The sequence below is a fragment of the Achroia grisella genome, unplaced genomic scaffold (genome assembly GCF_030625045.1).
Source record: "Achroia grisella isolate CSIRO2021 unplaced genomic scaffold, CSIRO_AGI_Agris_v1 utg782, whole genome shotgun sequence".
NCBI lineage: Eukaryota > Metazoa > Arthropoda > Insecta > Lepidoptera > Pyralidae > Achroia > Achroia grisella.
This window is the reverse complement of record NW_026713022.1, coordinates 4,648,963-4,666,867: the sequence shown is the minus strand read 5'-3', so window position 1 is coordinate 4,666,867 and position 17,905 is coordinate 4,648,963. Positions and strand designations below refer to the sequence as shown.

The 17,905-nt window shown below is 32.9% G+C and overlaps 1 protein-coding gene across 1 annotated transcript in view; it reads right to left on the bottom strand.

Annotated features, from left to right (window-relative positions):
- Positions 1-1,130: 1,130 nt before the first annotated feature.
- LOC131851269 (Ig-like and fibronectin type-III domain-containing protein 1) overlaps positions 1,131-17,905 on the bottom strand; it is a 31,555-nt gene continuing 14,780 nt past the window's right edge. The window contains exons 12-25 of the mRNA XM_059201744.1: positions 17,412-17,596; positions 16,265-16,409; positions 15,690-15,819; positions 14,787-14,988; positions 11,463-11,568; positions 10,677-10,817; positions 10,129-10,307; positions 5,668-5,835; positions 5,126-5,249; positions 3,833-4,034; positions 3,294-3,466; positions 2,351-2,523; positions 2,148-2,231; positions 1,131-1,979 (exon numbers count right to left, since the gene is read on the bottom strand). Coding sequence (XP_059057727.1) covers positions 1,785-1,979; positions 2,148-2,231; positions 2,351-2,523; positions 3,294-3,466; positions 3,833-4,034; positions 5,126-5,249; positions 5,668-5,835; positions 10,129-10,307; positions 10,677-10,817; positions 11,463-11,568; positions 14,787-14,988; positions 15,690-15,819; positions 16,265-16,409; positions 17,412-17,596 — 2,207 coding nt within the window. The 3' untranslated portion in view covers positions 1,131-1,784. The remainder of the gene's footprint in view (positions 1,980-2,147; positions 2,232-2,350; positions 2,524-3,293; positions 3,467-3,832; positions 4,035-5,125; positions 5,250-5,667; positions 5,836-10,128; positions 10,308-10,676; positions 10,818-11,462; positions 11,569-14,786; positions 14,989-15,689; positions 15,820-16,264; positions 16,410-17,411; positions 17,597-17,905) is intronic.

Below are 17,905 nucleotides of genomic sequence, written 5' to 3'. Positions count from 1 at the left end.
AGAATTATAATTATTAGTAATTCTTTGGGTACCATTTACTGTTGCTTTTTATAATTAAACTCAATATTTATAGACATTAATTTTGATTATAAAAAATATATTTATGAATTTAAGTAATTAGAAATTACGTAGTCCCAATTATCCTATGAGAAATTTTATACTTAGCAATATAAAATTATCTATGGTAGTTATATATAGTAATATAATTTAACTAGTGAACCATCAGGGATTAGTACCGTTGGCGAATATTGAGACATTCAAGTGTTTATATGTACATAAAAAAGATCTATAGCAATATTTAGAAATTATATCTTTTATATCATACACAATGTATTATGTTGCCGGATATACATATATATTGTGTTTATTTTGTAATTATAATGTTTTTTATTAAACATATTCGATCCATAAGTAGTTAGAATATATATAAACTTTATATATAATTATAAGTTTATCTCTATTATTACTACATGTGTATCGGATATATTGAATTAAAAACTATAATTACATAATAAACATAACATATATGTGTATCGTACAATACAATATATAAAAAAATATATATTATATTTATAAAATATATATTTCATAAAGTGTCATATAATTCCCGCCAACGTACCAAACAGTGCAAGCACTTCGAACAACTGAACTGTGAGTGATATGCTTCGAGTCCAAATACAACTACTGAAGTATTATCCAAACAATTGGATGTAAATGAGAAAACTATTTAATATAAAATGTAATGATATTTAACCCCGCTAGACACTATTAACAAATTATTATTATTATAGAGTAATTATAAATTTAATAATATAAATAATTATATACTTAATAATACTATTAGTTGGAGAAATGGTGTTTAGTTGGTATCACAATAACGCAATATATAATACACGCAGCAATATATAACAGAAATTCAGAGTTGCTATGTTATTGACAAAGGTAGAATTATTAGATATATCATATGATATTAGACATTTATGATATATAAAATAGAAATTATTATTACAATGGTCTAATAGAATTAACGGGACTAAATGTTTATATATTGATTTATTGTATTTATTCTCTATATAAATACATGAAATTATTTAATATACACCGATTTTGTATGTATGTATATAACATAGAGAATCAATGTATATTATTTAACTTTTCTCATACAGTCAATACATTTTTTTTACAGAATAAAGTGGTAACTATTCCTAAATACTATCTACTTCATAAATTGTTCGAAGGCACATTTTTGTTTAAAGAATGACCTAAATCTTTATAATCACTTCGACGCCGAAGCGGCGCGGCCTAAAATTGTCCTAACGATACTCTGTGTTCATATGTACATGAAATGACAAGAAATAAATGAGGTCCATTCTTTTTGGTTAAAATCACATCGAGTACAGTAATGAAAATATATTTTATATCAACGATTCATTTACAATCTACGAACCGCTATGGCCGTCATGTCTAACTGCTGTATTAATTATATACACTACTGTACAATATAGGTACATAATTTACGATCTAAGCGGTAGATATATACAAATTCTCAGATTACTATCGCTCGCTTTACAAATGCACAACCGACTAATATTAATATTTGGTGGACACGACGAAGGAGACGGTAAGTATCGAGGCGTGCGAGCGAGAGGAGAATACTGTGACGTGACGCCGCGTGGGGGGCGTATAAAAGGTCGTGCGCGAGCCCGCGACGCTCAGTAGCGCGGCGCCACTCGCGGCGACGACAGCCGCGGCGACCGCAGCGGCGAGCGGCGCGCCGCCTCGGGCTATGGCTTCAGTCTCTTGAAGCCCGCGCCATCCTGACCGAGCTTCAGCTCCTCGTACAGGGTCGGGTCTACTTCGCGGGCGGTCGGGATTGTAGTACTAGGGTTTTGCAGCGTTTCTTGTCTCCACGCTGAACTATTTGATACTCCATTAGCGACGCCGTTACCTCCGTTCGCGTTACCATTAGGTACCGTTCCCTGTCAAGAAATAAAAAAAAGTTTTAGTTTAAAATATCTATACAAAAATTAATTAAGCGGCACAAGACGAAGTCTATAGTAAATCTTCTTAATAATAAAAATACTAATGGCCAAGATTACAAAGTCAAGATACTACATACAATCAACCATGGAATAATAAATACTTACATTGACTATAGTATCGGGATTAGGTTCCCTCAGGTAACTTGGATTTTCAAAGGCTACTCCACCCTGCGCTTTTAACCTGAGATTCTGAAAAGAACACATATATTAAATAAACACTCTTTTTCCATTAAGACTATTTACCAAACAGAACAAAAGTTATATTTAATATGTTCTTAGTGAATTTGAGGTTATGTTCTATCCTTTACCTTTCTATGTCTATAGTAAAGGCCGGCAGCTAACAGTATAGCTGCACAAAGCACACAAGCAACAGCTAGGCCCACGGCTGTAGCGTTGCCGGAACTTGCGACTGGTGCGGCCGCTGCACCAGTCTCTTGTCCCGCAGTTGTGAACATGATCGGTAAGCTCAAAGAAGACGTCCCTGTTAAGAAAAAACGCAATAAATAAAAATATATTACCAATTTTTGACATCATGTTGAACGCAACATATGACATGCTCTTATTTCGCGGCGTTTATTTAAATTCAACTTAGTTGGGGGCGAGTCTACCAAAATCTATCGGATTTATTTCCAGAGTCTAAGAGAAATATGACTTAACAAAAAGTTCTTTTATAAAAGCCCGATTCCTAATGAATGACCTTCTAATCTAAGCCGGCAGTCGACCTCTAGACTATTATCACATGTCAAATTCGCCTAATGTTTTTAAATAAATGCATTATATGTAGATAAAACACACCATTCTCAAATCGGTACAAGTCTAAAAAATCTCATGATCAGATGCATCCGTACAGAGTATAGAATATGTTGATAAAAGAATAAAAAGAAAGGAGGTAAAGTTAGAAACAAAAATTTATTCCCAATTTAAGGGCAAGAGGCCCTAAATTGGGGACAAATTTTTGTATTTTGATTTTTCAAAAATAAACTTATATTATACTCTAAATCAAATCAAAGTACATATCTTTATTGATGTACTTCTATTACAGACTCATGTGATGAATGAAATCTTTCCGTATAATACATCAAACCGTACGGAGTACTTTCGAGCTATTCAAATTCAAATTCATAAATCATTTATTCATATAGGACATTTTAGCCGTTAATGAACGTCACACTATTACATCAAACATCAAACTCTCAGCTCTTACTACAGTAGAAGTATTCGATAAATTGAGTGTTAAAATATTCTACTCACCAACATCGTTAGCCGCCTTCACGACGCATTCATATCTCACGTCGTCCTGCAGGCCCGTCAGTACGACGCTGGTTTCGCTGGTATCCAACTTTTCTGGTACTTTAGCGCCGTACGCTCTCCAGAACACACGGTACAGATATACCGTCTGTGGATTCTTTATTGGTTGATCCCAGCTGTAGAAATGAAGTTCAAGTATGCTTTGTAATGGAAGTCTTTAGTATGTCTTGGGGTCTTTAATATTTTTTCTAAATGTTGATAACGTTTAAGAAGGAAAATGCAATGGGCAATCGGATGAAATTTCTTTAAGTTAAAGTTCATTTATTCACCTTCCTGTTTAGCATGTGACACATTATTATGATATGCTACAGCTATCCATAAGGCCATTATTATTATTATGTGACTCTTCTTACATATATATGAAATTTTACTCCCTTTCTTAAGAGTTCTTTTAACGGTTTCTCTTTAACTTAAAACCGGTCTCATTATTTCGTTTTGCAGTTAGAACTACTTTAGATACCATAAAATTTTCAAAGACTTACCTCAGTAGCACAGAGTTTGGTGTCGGAGCCACATGTGCTTTCAAATTCCTTGGTGGACCCGGCAGTTTTCCTCCTGTATCCCTGAAGCATGCAAGTGCTCTTCGCGCATGTTGGATTGCACACGACCGTGAAACGGTTCCACCTCGGCAAAGTTCTAGGCAGTTCCGTGGAACGCCCCAGGATGCGCAGCAGCTTCGGTGATCTGATGATACAGTCGAATTATTTTTATGGTCTTGTAACCTTTTTAGACTAAGATGTGTATTATAAGAATAATAATTTCCAGAGTATTGAGATACAAAATTACGATAAAGAAACACTTTCAGATCTATTAAAAAATAAAAGAAAACAGAATGTATTAAGAGACGCATAAATAATATAGAAGAACAATGACAGAATAGTAAAAAAAAATGTATATATGAGTAAGTAACGAAATTCTTATCAATCCACCTTCCACCGGAGGACCGGACCTTTTTTTTAATTATACGGCACGACCTAAATTGTAAATATATCAGGGTATCGATATTAATTAATAGTTAAAGTGCTATTGGGTAGTGGATCACTTTATTTGTCATTATATAAACTAACATTTAATAAAGAAAAGACATTTTTTTATAGTTTGCAATTGGTAACGAAATATTATGTAAAAAGTGTCTCAAAACCTGGCTACAGAAGTTAAGTTATGACGAAACAGAAAACTTTATTCTGTAAATACAAATTATACTTTAAATACTATAAAATGGTTTGATTACGTGGTTATCGGCATATAATAAGTTATTTATTTATTTATTATTTATCTGGCTTTACGTTATTATTATTTCCTCCTTTTTTTTTATCGAATATGTAATATTATGTTAAGTAGTATGTATGATTTTGTGCTGTGTAAAAGTAAATGTTAATAAATGAAATAATATGCACCCTGGGAAGGTATGTGACATCTGAGATACAGTATAATTTTATACTAGTTCAGATGGCACAATTACACTTGTATGTTAAAATTATTGACTCTTATGTACAACTTAATTATGTAACACAATCTTTAACTGCAATAAATATTATTATTATTATTATTATATTAACAAAATAATATAATATGTACGTGACTTTAAAACTGTTTTTAATTATCTATAGAAAGCCGTAAAATTGGTATTTTAGTTAATGTTAATAATTAAAAGAATAGAAACTTAAATAATAATAGCAAATATGAATAAATGTTCTTCTAGTAGAGTTTTTGTGTAGTGAATATAAACAGGAATGAGTATAACTAAGTGATCTCACTAAATACTAGAAACTCACCTGAGCCGTCAGCAGCGCACTTCATGAGTTTATCGAAGTCATCCAGACATTCAGGTCTGTCCATGATGTTGTCCATATCGATATGGAAGCTGCACGCATCGATGCACGCTGATGACACGTTCATCTACATCAAATTGACAAATTTAATTTAATCTAAACAAGTATAATCAAATCTGATCAAATCCTATTCTGTATGACCATACAGAATAGGACATTACACATATATTGTATAATGACACCCGTGGATAATTACCCGTGACACAGGTTCTTCGGATATCTAGTTCTCCAAAAATCTGTATTTTAGCATGACATTTTACATGCCTCAAAAGCTCTGCATCAATTAATATTATGTATATTATTTCACAATCATAATCGATGTAGACAATCTATGTTATTCGTAAATTAAATTAAATTTTATTTGATCAGATTCGATTATACTTGTTTAGATTAGATTAAATTATATTTCATTAGATTTGATTAGATTTGATTAGATTTTATTAGATTTGATACAAAGGCAATCTGGGTAATGAGAATCAACATACCTGAGAACAACACTCGGTCACGTTATGGTGTGGCGAAGTTGGCCTCAGTCTCACGGAGACCGGCCTCAATGTCTTCCCGAAAGCGTTTTCTGCGTGGCAGAAGTAGTCACCTTCGTCTGCTTCCGATATCTTCTTTATTATTAACCGCATCGTGTATTTCGTTTGTTCCTGGAGAAGTATTTATTTCTATAGGTATGTGGTCATATAATGAAATAGACTACCGCTAAATAAATCTTATATATAAAATTCTCGTGTCACAGTTTTCGTTCCTATACTCCTCCGAAACGGCTTGACCGATTCTCATGAAATTTTGTGAGCGTATTGAGTAGGTCTGAGAATCGGCTAACATCTATTTTTCATCCCCCTAAATGTTAGGGGTAGTCCACCCCTAAATTTTTTATTTTATTTTAAGGCAAAACAACGTTTGCCGGGACAGTTAGTAAATTAATAAAAAATACAGTATCAATTGCAATATATGTGTCTATCTGTTATGGCACAATTATTAACTTTTTATTTGTAAACTAAGTCATAAAGAGTTACTCTTTTTTAAATTAGGTTTATCTTTTTGGCGCCCAATAATATATAATACATAATTCATATCAAATATATACATATTTATATTTTTTATATGAATTATGTAAGTAAAGGAAGTAATACCTATTTTAGATGCTATTTCCATATAATAACTAAAAAAAATACTTATAAAATAGATTATTATACATATTAATATAATTATAAAAAAAAACTAAATTACAACATTGACGGAAAGTACAGTTAAGGTATAATTTATATATATTTATAAACTCAAATTTAATAATAAAAAATAATCTCAAATATTTTTGATGCTACGAAATACTATTGCGGAAATATTTACAAATAACGCATCAGAAAATATAGATTAACAAATATCCGGTCGTGTAAAACAGAACCACAAAATGCACGTAAAGATAATCAATTCAAAGAGAAAACTGATATTATTATGAAAGGAAAATCGTTTAGAGAGACGGTCTATTGACAGTTCCATGAATAACAATGAGATTTAAGATAATCGAATCTCCATAATATTAATTGGAGATCGCTGCGGCGACGACGAGTTAACAAGATAAGACGATATCGGGGAACCCAACTCGGATATGGGACAATTTAATTGTATAACATTTTAAATTCCGATATATATCTATCTCATAAGTTATTTCACTTTTGTACTGGTATCACCATATAGTATCTGTAAAGGACTATAGTAGTCCTTTGGGCGGCGGTATGTTTAATTAATATATGTATACAACCTCTTTTGTCATTGTTATGTGCCAGTACTCGTATTAAGTTAAAAGAAAAAAAAAGTAATTTATTTAATCTGTCAATAAATAATTAATGTGTGATTTTGAACAATACACCTAGATAAAACAAGATCAAGATTTTTCATTTAAAACAATTTATTTTTAAACAGTTTATGGTAAATAATAGAATGGTATATAGAATATTGTAAATAAATTTACAATATTTTTCTGTCATATTATTTGCTATTGTTTAAAAGATAGACTCTAGTCCATCTTCTAAACAAAAGAGAACAATATATCAGAAAAAAAACAATATAAAACAAAACACTCTAGTCACTACAGTGTTTTTAATGAGTGATATATATGGGTGGTAAGTATTATTTATTTAATATTCACAAGATAATACGCTATCGGGGAACCCAACTCGGATATGGAACAATTTAATTGTATAACATTTTAAATTCCTATATATACCTATATCTTATGAAATAGTTTTTCTATTTTTGTGTCATATTATTTGTTATTGAGAGAAGAATATATCAGAAAAAAAAACAATATAAAACAAAACACTCTAGTCACTACAGTGTTTTTAATGAGTGATTTATGTGAGTGGTAAGTATTATTTATTTAATATGAGTTCACAAGATAACACGATATTGGGGAACCCAACTAGGATATGGGACAATTTAATTGTATAACATTTTAAATTACTATTGTTTAAAAGATGAACTAGACTCTAGTCTATCTTCTAAACAAAAGAAAACAATATATCAGAAAAAAACAAAAACACTCTAGTCACTACAGAGTTTTTGCTGTTTTTAACGAGTGATTTATATGTACAGTATTGCAAGTATTATTTATTATGCGTTAACAAGATATTATCTGGGAACCGAAGTCACATATGGGAGAATTGAATTGTATAACATTTTAAATTTTATAATATATCTTTTATGAAATAGTTGTTCTATTTTTATGATATATTTTTTATTGTTGAGAGGATCGACTAATGTTTTTGTTGTTTTCCAAAAGAGTGATTTATGCAGGCAGTAAGTTTTATTTGATAACCGTTTCAACAATGATGGGTTAATAAGATAATGCAATATCGGGGAACCGAAGTCGCATATGGGAGAATTGAATTGTATAATACTTCAAGTTCTGATGTTTCTCTTACAATATAATTGTTATAATTTTCAGCCTTTATAATAAATATCATACTCTGTTGTTGATACGGTCATGAAGTAGAGCACATAGTTTTTCAACGAATCATCTATGTAGGCAGTAAGTATTATTAATAATAGTTCCGCAACTAGCTAACAAGACAATGCAATATTGGGGAACCGAAGTCGCATTTTGGGGAATTCAAGAATTGTTAAATAATTTCTCAACCAGTAAAATAGAACATTTTACGGCTTTTGTATGTATATATTATTAAGAGGGTCATTAGACTAGTTTAGAGTATTTTAACGAGTCATCTATATGGGCAGCAAGTAATAAGTAATGACCGCTGTAGCAAAGTTGGGAATACAGGGGAACCGAATTCGAATATGGGAGAATTCAAAATATAAGTAATTTTAAGTAGGTGTATTTCAACAATGACAGTTTTTTTTTATATTTCTTTTATTATAATTTGAATTAGAATTATTGACGAGAAATTGATAGATATACTCCGTTCTTGAGAAAGTGACCTATTGATCTATATAAGCTGTGAAATCAATACAACAATAGAAAAATAAAGTAATTTGGACGAAAATGTAATGATTAATATGTAAAAAAGGGAATATTCAATAAGTACGTCGCCCAAAAGGAAGTAATATATGCTTCGGTTTTTAGATCGCAAAGGTCGCGAGATCAAATGAGGCCGACATCAAAAAGTTTGTCTCGCTCTCCACAGTATTGGATCAAATATCCTCAGGTAATATGGGTATGTCAAGTATTGCGGTTACTATTTCGACAGCTAAGAATTTTATTTTTTACACTTTAATACACCATGTATATATAATATGCAATTGTTGACTACATCCGGACTAAAAGCAACCTGACATTGAGGGTGACGCAGTTGGAATCGAGCTACAACGCGAGCTTCAAAGCGTTCGCTCGTTCGTTCGTTCAAGAAGGAGAACTACTGGCCGAAGAGGGTGGTCTATCGGCGCTACCGTGGCAGATTGCCGTCGTCAGTGCCGTGACCATAGAGACAATTTTATTATTATTTCTTATGTATGTTAGTCTATAAGGTATTTGTAATATGGGCCTAGTTGCCTGAATTAAATAAATAAAATAAAAATAAATATTAATAATTTAAATGGACGGCCTCAGTCTAGAGGTTTAGCACATTGTTTTACTTCCGAAAATCGCAGGTTCGATTCGTCGTACGGTACAAACATTCGTATTCATAAGTATGATTGTTTGTGTCGGTTTAATTGTTTTCTATGTATATTATGTAGGTATTTACAAAAAATCTAATAATGTATCTATGTACTTATATCAGTTGTCTAGTACTCATGAGCCGAGCTTGCCTTAGCTTGAGACTAGATGCTGTTGAATTGGGAGATATTCCGAGTGAAATGACCTAGATTTTAATGGATATTTTTAATAAAATACGAAGATGATGTTAAACGTAACTTTTAATCTATCAATATATTTTTTTAACAATGACAGAATTTATTACTCAAATACAATTATGTATATGAACCTCTATGTTTTTTTTTTTTTTTTTTAAGACTGAGTATCTCATTGGTTTACTCAATGCGTCAGCGTTTGCGCCTGTGGTTTACGCTCGCTTCAGCAGAGTTTGTATTGTTTTAAGAAGTTATGGTTTTAGTAGAGGTATAATTTGAATAGAGTTATTGTGATATATACATTTTTTATAATATATACAATTATTTATATATAAGACAACATATCAACCTCTATGTTCATTCAACAGATGCCACTTTCGACGATCTTCCACCATGCTCTTTAAATGTTGGTAATACTCGACCTCAATTTTGTTTTCAGGTCAGGTTGACCTCCACGCGGTTTTCAATTGTGATAAATTCCTAATGAATTTGTCACGATGGGCTAACTGACTTGACCTGATGTTCATCCTATCATTCTCCGCCAGTACCCCGCCAGAATAAACCGTTAGCGTAGGCGGGAGTACCGTACCACTATCATGTTTTATGATTAAAAATGTACAGGATCTTACCTCAGGATCAGCCAATAATTGAATCGTGTAGTTGGGTCCATCAATAACAGGGTTCCTCCCGTTGGGTTCTCTCCAGAATGCGATGGTTGGTTTGGGCAGTGCTTCAACTCTGCACTCCAATATTACGGAATCGCCAGCGGCAGCCATTGTTATACCTGATGCTTGGATTGTTGGGACATCTGCAGGAACATGGTATATTTGTACTTACTAGGGGTCATCCACTGGTTGAAATTCGACCACAATTAATATTTATTTATTTGTACACTTTACATCAATGGTTATAGACAAAATATTTAACAGCAACTTAATATAAGTTATAAGGTTGAATATTAAGGTTCTTTTATCAAAAACACTTCTATACAATACATAGTAAAAAAAAATTACACAATTTTTTTTTTATTGACTCAATGTATTTTCATACAAAATTTTATTAAAAAAATCGATCGCATTCTGTACTCCTTTTCTATATAACTATAAATCAGCGGTATTTCCAGATTCCAATGTGTCTATAGAAAATAACTTACTAATGACACTTTTAAATAACTTACGTGATATGTTGATCTTTCTGGAGGCCTGCATTGGAGTCCCGTACCCGTTGTCCGCGTAACAGGATATCTGGTCCATATCCCGAGTTACGTTATGGATGACTGTGACCATATGACGGGTCACTTCTTGTCTGACTAGACGACCTGTATGTTACAACTTATTAACAATAATCCAGAACATTAATTAGTGCCTTCTGAGTTAAAATCTCAAAATGTTTTTTTGAATAAACTAATTTATTTGACATGAGAATAGAAGTTCTTCATTCAAAATGAATATAAACTATTTCAAAGAAACTATTTTTAAGAAACTAGTTTTCTCAGGTGAATAAAAATTCTTAACCCAAAATAAATATAGACTATAATGTTAAATATCCAGTTGTTTTTTGTGAAAAATGTCACGAAACATATGAAATGCTTGAATCGAAAAAAACTACTTTTTTTATGAAGAAAACTTTATATTTACAATATTTGAATGTTTTCCTCAATTTGTAATTTTACTGTCTGATCTCCAAGCTTACAACTGTAAAACAGCTTATAATGCAAGCTACTTAGCAGCAGAAATACGTGACTGAGGTACCACAGACGACTTTTTACAAAACGAAACAAATATGAAAGTTTATCTCGGTATATTTAATTTAATTATGTAATTGCTAACACAATATTACAGACCCATAGAGTCTGCTTGGCTTGGAACTAGATGGCGCTGTGTAAATTGTCCAGGGTTATTGTTATTATTATATAGTTGCAAATGTATATTATTTCAAACAGATGGAAATTTATATAACTGACCTGATATATATAGTGATATAGTAGGTGTCGGCGTGCCCATAGCGATACACAGGATAGTCATGCTGGAACCTTCTACCACGAGGTTCACTGGGTTCACGGTCGGTGGCTGTTGAATAGAATAGAATAGAATAGAAAATTATTATAGAATTTTAGAAGATTAATTATTAAAGAATAGAAAAAAGCACTTTTGAATAGTCAACATTTTTTTAAATCTACCGCTTATTCGGAAATCTGTCTCATCACAAGAAGAATAACGAAACTTGACACAAAAAAACACAAAGAAACTTGTGTGTTGCTCTTTTAAACAATCCTTGTAAGTTCACATTTTACAAGTCGAAACGTGTGAATACAAATTACCAACCAGCACTAATTTATTTAGGCTCAAATATAAAAACACAATAAGATTAAATCAGTCGTAGTGATAAGAGCAGACCAGTCCCTACAAGCAACACTCGTTCACGAGTATGACGGATGAGCCAGCCATCACTGCGCTCGACCATATTTTAGGGAGCCCAATGACCCGGCCCACCACGCCGCCACATGTCTGGACATTTTAGTGAGCATGACTACTCATTCCACTCGACCACGTCACAGCTACAAAAATTACTATATGGTAGTTACAGTATTCGCACTTTACATGAGGATGCATGCGGCAATCAATACAAAAGCCGCTACGCTATTATATATCAAGAAAGCAAGTTGAGGAAATTAAAGCAGTGGTTCTCAAGTAGTTTTTGCTGCGTACCACTTCAAAAAAGACCTCAAACCTTGCGTACCCCTTATTGCATGCATTTATGCATGGATGAATGTATGTTTGATACTCTTTTACGCACTACTCAGACAGACTCAAATACTTTAAATTGAACCCTCTAACTGATAGAAGACAAGTACCAGATATTATATTTCTTTGGAAATTAGGGAATGGCATATTGAACTGTTCAGAGTTGTTGTATAAAGTTAATATTCGAATACCACCTAAACTCCCTAGACCTGGTAAATATAATATATTTATAGAAAATCTCGCACGAAGTAATTTAGGCTTCTACTCACCTTTAAACAGGCTAATGAGAACTTATAACACTTATTCAAAGAAGCATTCATCAGTTGACATATTTAGTAATAGTTATTGCAAATTTCGCAGATGTCTCAATAGTACTATAAGTTCTAGTTGAATCAGTACAGGTTTTATATAGGTAGAATTTTAAGTTGTTTTTTATGTTTTGTTAATTGTTAATTGTAAGCACAAATTTGTCACATAAATGTCGTAGTTGCCTATAATTAAGGTTGCGCTTAGTATAAATAGATTGTAATGTAATATATATAATATAACAGTGTTGGTGTAAACATTGTTGGTGACCTAAATAAAAAAAAAAAACTATTGAATGGATTTTAATGAAATCTTACGATAATATAGCGTATACATCAGAATAGGCTATAATATAGACGTAGGCAAACTGCGGGCAAAGCTAGTATACGATATAATGTTGGAAAACGAAAGTGTATCTGTCATTTTGTAACTTTTACACGACTAAATGGCTGAACGAATCTTAATGAAATTTGGCGTGGTCTAAATCTAAAAATAAAATACAAAATCGCGGGTAACATACATTTTTTGGTTTATTATCGGTGTTTCCTTCATAAGTCAGAAATATAAAAATACTTTTTTTTATTCAGGAATGATTCGAACTCATGACTAAGGCGTAATTGAGGATAAAAAACTACTGGGGCAGTACGTTCTTTGCCCCACTAGACACGCCATAAGTCTTTTAATAAACCACTGAGCTAGTACGCTCATAACGCTAGTGTTTTAATATTAAAATTGTAATTAAGTATTAACCTATATAGTAACACAGTAATATCTTCATTCCACTCCGGGTCCGCTTATTTCACTTTAGACTCGGCTTTAAAAGAGCCTGTATTAAAACAAAAGTATTCACCCTCATTACGTTTTATATTGCTCTCGGTTTCCCTTCATTTCTTGTAATACTTCTAAGGAATAATTTGCATTTTATTGTTGCCAAGTAAATTGGTGGTTACGTTGAGAGGCAAAGTCCACGATTACATTCAAACAACCTGATTTCTTTCATTACGGACATTATTATAATAATATAACGAGGTGACTTTGTCATGGCGGCAAAATTTTCCCTCCATTTTGTTAAGCATGTCGGCCATTTACGAAGTGGAGCGTATAATTTTTGTTATGTTTATTTTTATTCATAATGCTATTGATATTTTAATTAAATGTATTTTATCGTTAAATCTAATTTCACATTAATTTATTATGTACTTGAATATTTGTCATTATACCAAACAAGTACAATACTATTACATTGACTCGATCAATCGTTAAGGCCATTATTCATTTTCTATTTCACAAATTGTATTTGCCAAAGACACCATTAAGATTTAATATCGATAAATTATTAATAACTCCATAGTCTTTGCCACATACTCCCATGACCGCCATTTTAACATTAAAAAAACGCGCTAGCCGCTAGATAGAGGAACGCGGGAATGCGCGAGTGCGCGGTCCTCTTCGTTCTCTGTCACACATTTACATGCACATTCTTTGTGGATGTGTGGTGTGACAAGAATGGATAAGATGAAGAATGAATACATTAGAGGAAGTATGAAAGTGGCGCCGGTGTCAGAGAGGTTGAAGAGTAATCGTCTATCGTGGTATGGACATGTAATGCGTAGGAATGAAGATAATATTTTAAGGAAGGTGTTACATATGAATATGGATGGTTATAAGAGCAGAGGAAGGCCGATAAAGAGATGGATGGACTGTGTGAAAGATAATATGGTAAGAAAGGAAGTAAATAACGAGATGACTGCGAACAGGGATGAATGGAAGAGACAAACATATTACGACGATCACAAATAAAAGGGATAAGGAAGAAGCAGATGATGATTCTTTTCTGCGTGAAAACATATTCGCTTGAGAGCGTACGTGTAAAAGCAGCTCATTAGCTCCCTTTACAGAGGCATTCCTCTGTCTACCCCATTGAGTATTGTCGCGAAGATATTATAACTCCTCTTATTAATTGTTTAACCAGTTGGTTGTATACTTAATATGTTCTATTTGAGTATTTAATTGAATTAGTGCTAATTGGTAGTTTGTATTCACACACTTAAATTTAAAAATGTAAAGTAAGAATAAAATTATTTAAAAGAGCAACATGCCAGTTTCTTGCTCGTTCTTCTTGTGATGAGACAGCTTTCCGAATGAGCGGTAGATTAAAAAAAATGTGATGACTATTCAAAAGTGCTTCAATGTAAGTTTATTTGAAGAAATGATTTCTATTCTATTATTCTACTTACCTCAACATAGGCAGGGTATGCAGGGTCCGTCCAAGCCAGTAAAGTTTCAGACGGCAGCGAGTCTCCTGCCGCTGTATGCGCCTTCACCCACACCACGTACTGGGTGTTTGGAGTCAACTTCTCCAACGTGTGACCAGGAACAGAGGTGTCTATAGTGGTGACGTTGTTCTGTCCCAGTTGCGTGGGGGACTTGAAATATAACCTGTTCAATTAGATAGATAAATTCTGTATCAGCCGTTACAAACATATAGCATAAAAGCATAATCAAATTCAAAATATCTTTATTCATTTAGATCTATTACAAAATCTTATGATATGTCAAATCTACCGTCAGTTCGAAATGATTTCGAGCTAAGAAATTCGGCTGTTATTATATTCAATTGACACACATACAAAAATACAGATTAATTTTTAAATTCAAATAGACGTACCATTCCATTATCATCCATAAGAATATATACTATATTACATATAAAATTAGTATCACAAATATATAGCTATAGCTGTACACGCGACTTTGTCCGCGTGGAATATACATAACTTTATATTTCTAAAATAAAAGAATTTCTCTAAATTAAAATTACCATAAGTTACTTCTCATTACATCAGCTACCTGCCAAAAAAAGTAACATCATAATCGGTCCAGCCATTTCAGAGATTAGCCGGAACAAACAGACAGACAGACAAAAATTGTAAAAAATGATATTTTGGTGTATGTACCATACTTATATTCGTATGTATGTATTAAAAATGGTTATTTCAATATTACAAACAGACACTCCAATTTTATTTATATGTATAGATATCAATGAGGTAATATCTTAAAAAAAGAAAGCACCCAAACCAATACAAACAAACAAATTCATTAATACAAATGTTAGTACAGTTTAGATAATAACTTACGTGTAGGATATTTTCTCGTCAGGCAGCGAGAACTGTGGCGGTTGCCAACTGAGAGTCAGCCAGGTGGCAGAGTGAGACGACACAGACAGAGAGTGTGGTGGTGATGGTACTCCAGAGACTTGTTTCTCTTCTGCAAAACAATGCACATTAGAATGCGTATGACCAGATGCCCTAACCTTAATATCAATAACAGCACAACCTCTCCCACACTTGGCTAAGGCCAGTGTAGGTGAGTATTATCTTCTTTTAAACTTGTAAAGGAAGTGAAAGAAAGAGTCTACTATACTAATAGCCTATGCGCATATGATAGACGATTTATGGCGTGAAGGTGCGTGAACTTTTCGAAGCTATATAGATCGATACGAGAGCCACATAGCCTACCACAGCCTCGACAAGAGTACTGTACTGAAACTCAATTGAATTTCTTTTTTTAAAGCCAGTTTATTAACAATGTATATTTATATAGGTATCTATGTCTAACATTAAATGAAAATCCAGTGCATGAACAACTATTGCCATGCAAGCTCGTCGTTTAAGTAATCGTTTAGTGAGTAGGCTTTGTTTGGTAAACTTACCTCCTTCTGTATAGTTGAAGATGATCATGCTAGAAGGCAGCGAGGATCCGTGATTGTTCAGAGCAACCACGAACATCTGGTAAGTGCTGTTAGGTACCAGCGAGTGGATTTCTATGGAAGTGATGTTCGTTTCGTTCATCATACCCTGTGAAAGGAGTCATCGATAAGTTTTCTACTCTCTTCTATTCTATTCTATTCTATTCTATTAAGTAACTATCTGTTTGTCTGTCTCGCTTTCACGCCAAAACTACTGAACTGATTTAATTGAAATTTGGTACCCAGATAATCTAGATTATCTGGGTACCAAATTTCACTTTCTCAGGGTCTAGACCCTGAGAAAGACATAGGCTACTTTTTAATGCGAAAAAGAGTTGTAAAGGGAAATGAAAGGTTGTATGGATGTATTATCAATTTTGAAACGATGAAACTTTTTCTTTAGTATTTTGGGTTAGATTATTTTTTTATTTATTTGGTCAAGGTATTTGTTTGGTCACAATTCCAGGTGGACGAAGTCGTGGGCACAGCTAGTTTATCATAAATAAATGTAAAGTAAGATGTATGTGATATATACCGAGCATGTCATGACGAGAACCCAACAAACATACTAAATGTTTATATATGGTTACAGACTCGCACACGGAATTTTTTAAACCAAAATTTTTCTCCTCACGCTCCTTTCCAGAGGATCTAATGCTTCTGTAACCATTAATTTTTTTGTATATTATATTTTTTCGTACCTGAAATAGTGAGACATGGGTAGGTATATCTGTCTCAAATATTTCAATTTTGATTGAGGAATAGAATTTTGATAAATTTTCAAAATTCTTCTCTTCATGCGCCATTCCAGAGGATGTAATGCCTCTGTAATCTTTAATTTTACTTGTCTATGCTGTTTCGTGCCTGAAATTGTGCGTCAGAAGTGGGTATATCTGTCTCAATTATCTCAATTTTGATTGAGGATAAGGATTTTTGATAATTTTGAAAAAATATCGAAATTGTTCTTTTGATGCGCCATTCCAGAGGATCTAATTCCTCTGTAACCTTTAATTTTACTGGTATTTGCTGTTTCGTGCCTGAAATAAATGAGACAGAGGTACTCACGCAGACGACTTAGTAAGTAAAGTCTACCTCTGGTCTGAATTCTTACCTGAGAGAACGCTGGCAGCGTATTGTAGGTGTAGGGTTGTGTGTTATTGTTGATCTTCTGCCAGTGAACTACATAACTGGTGTCATTCTCAGCTTCTTCAGGTGCTACCCACTCAAGGATGACACTACCTTTGCTTGATACTGCAGCGTGGAGCTCGCGAGGCGGCCCGGGCAGTAAGCCAGTGCCTGGTCGATTGAAATAAATGATGATAAATAGAAATAGTTATAAATATTTATTTAAATACCAAAACATATAGTACAAAAGGCGAATATAATAGCGATACTATGGGGATAATACTTAATAAAAATAATGTAAATAATATTTATTCTCAAAATAACAGTTTCCATGAGATACGAATTATCCAACAGTTCTTAAACAAAATGTGTTGATATTGTATTCAAAGTAGCTTGTGTTGCAGGGATAATTGTGACTTACTATTAAGTTACTGTTACTATATAGTTAGATGGTTAAAGCTTCATGGATTCAAATATATC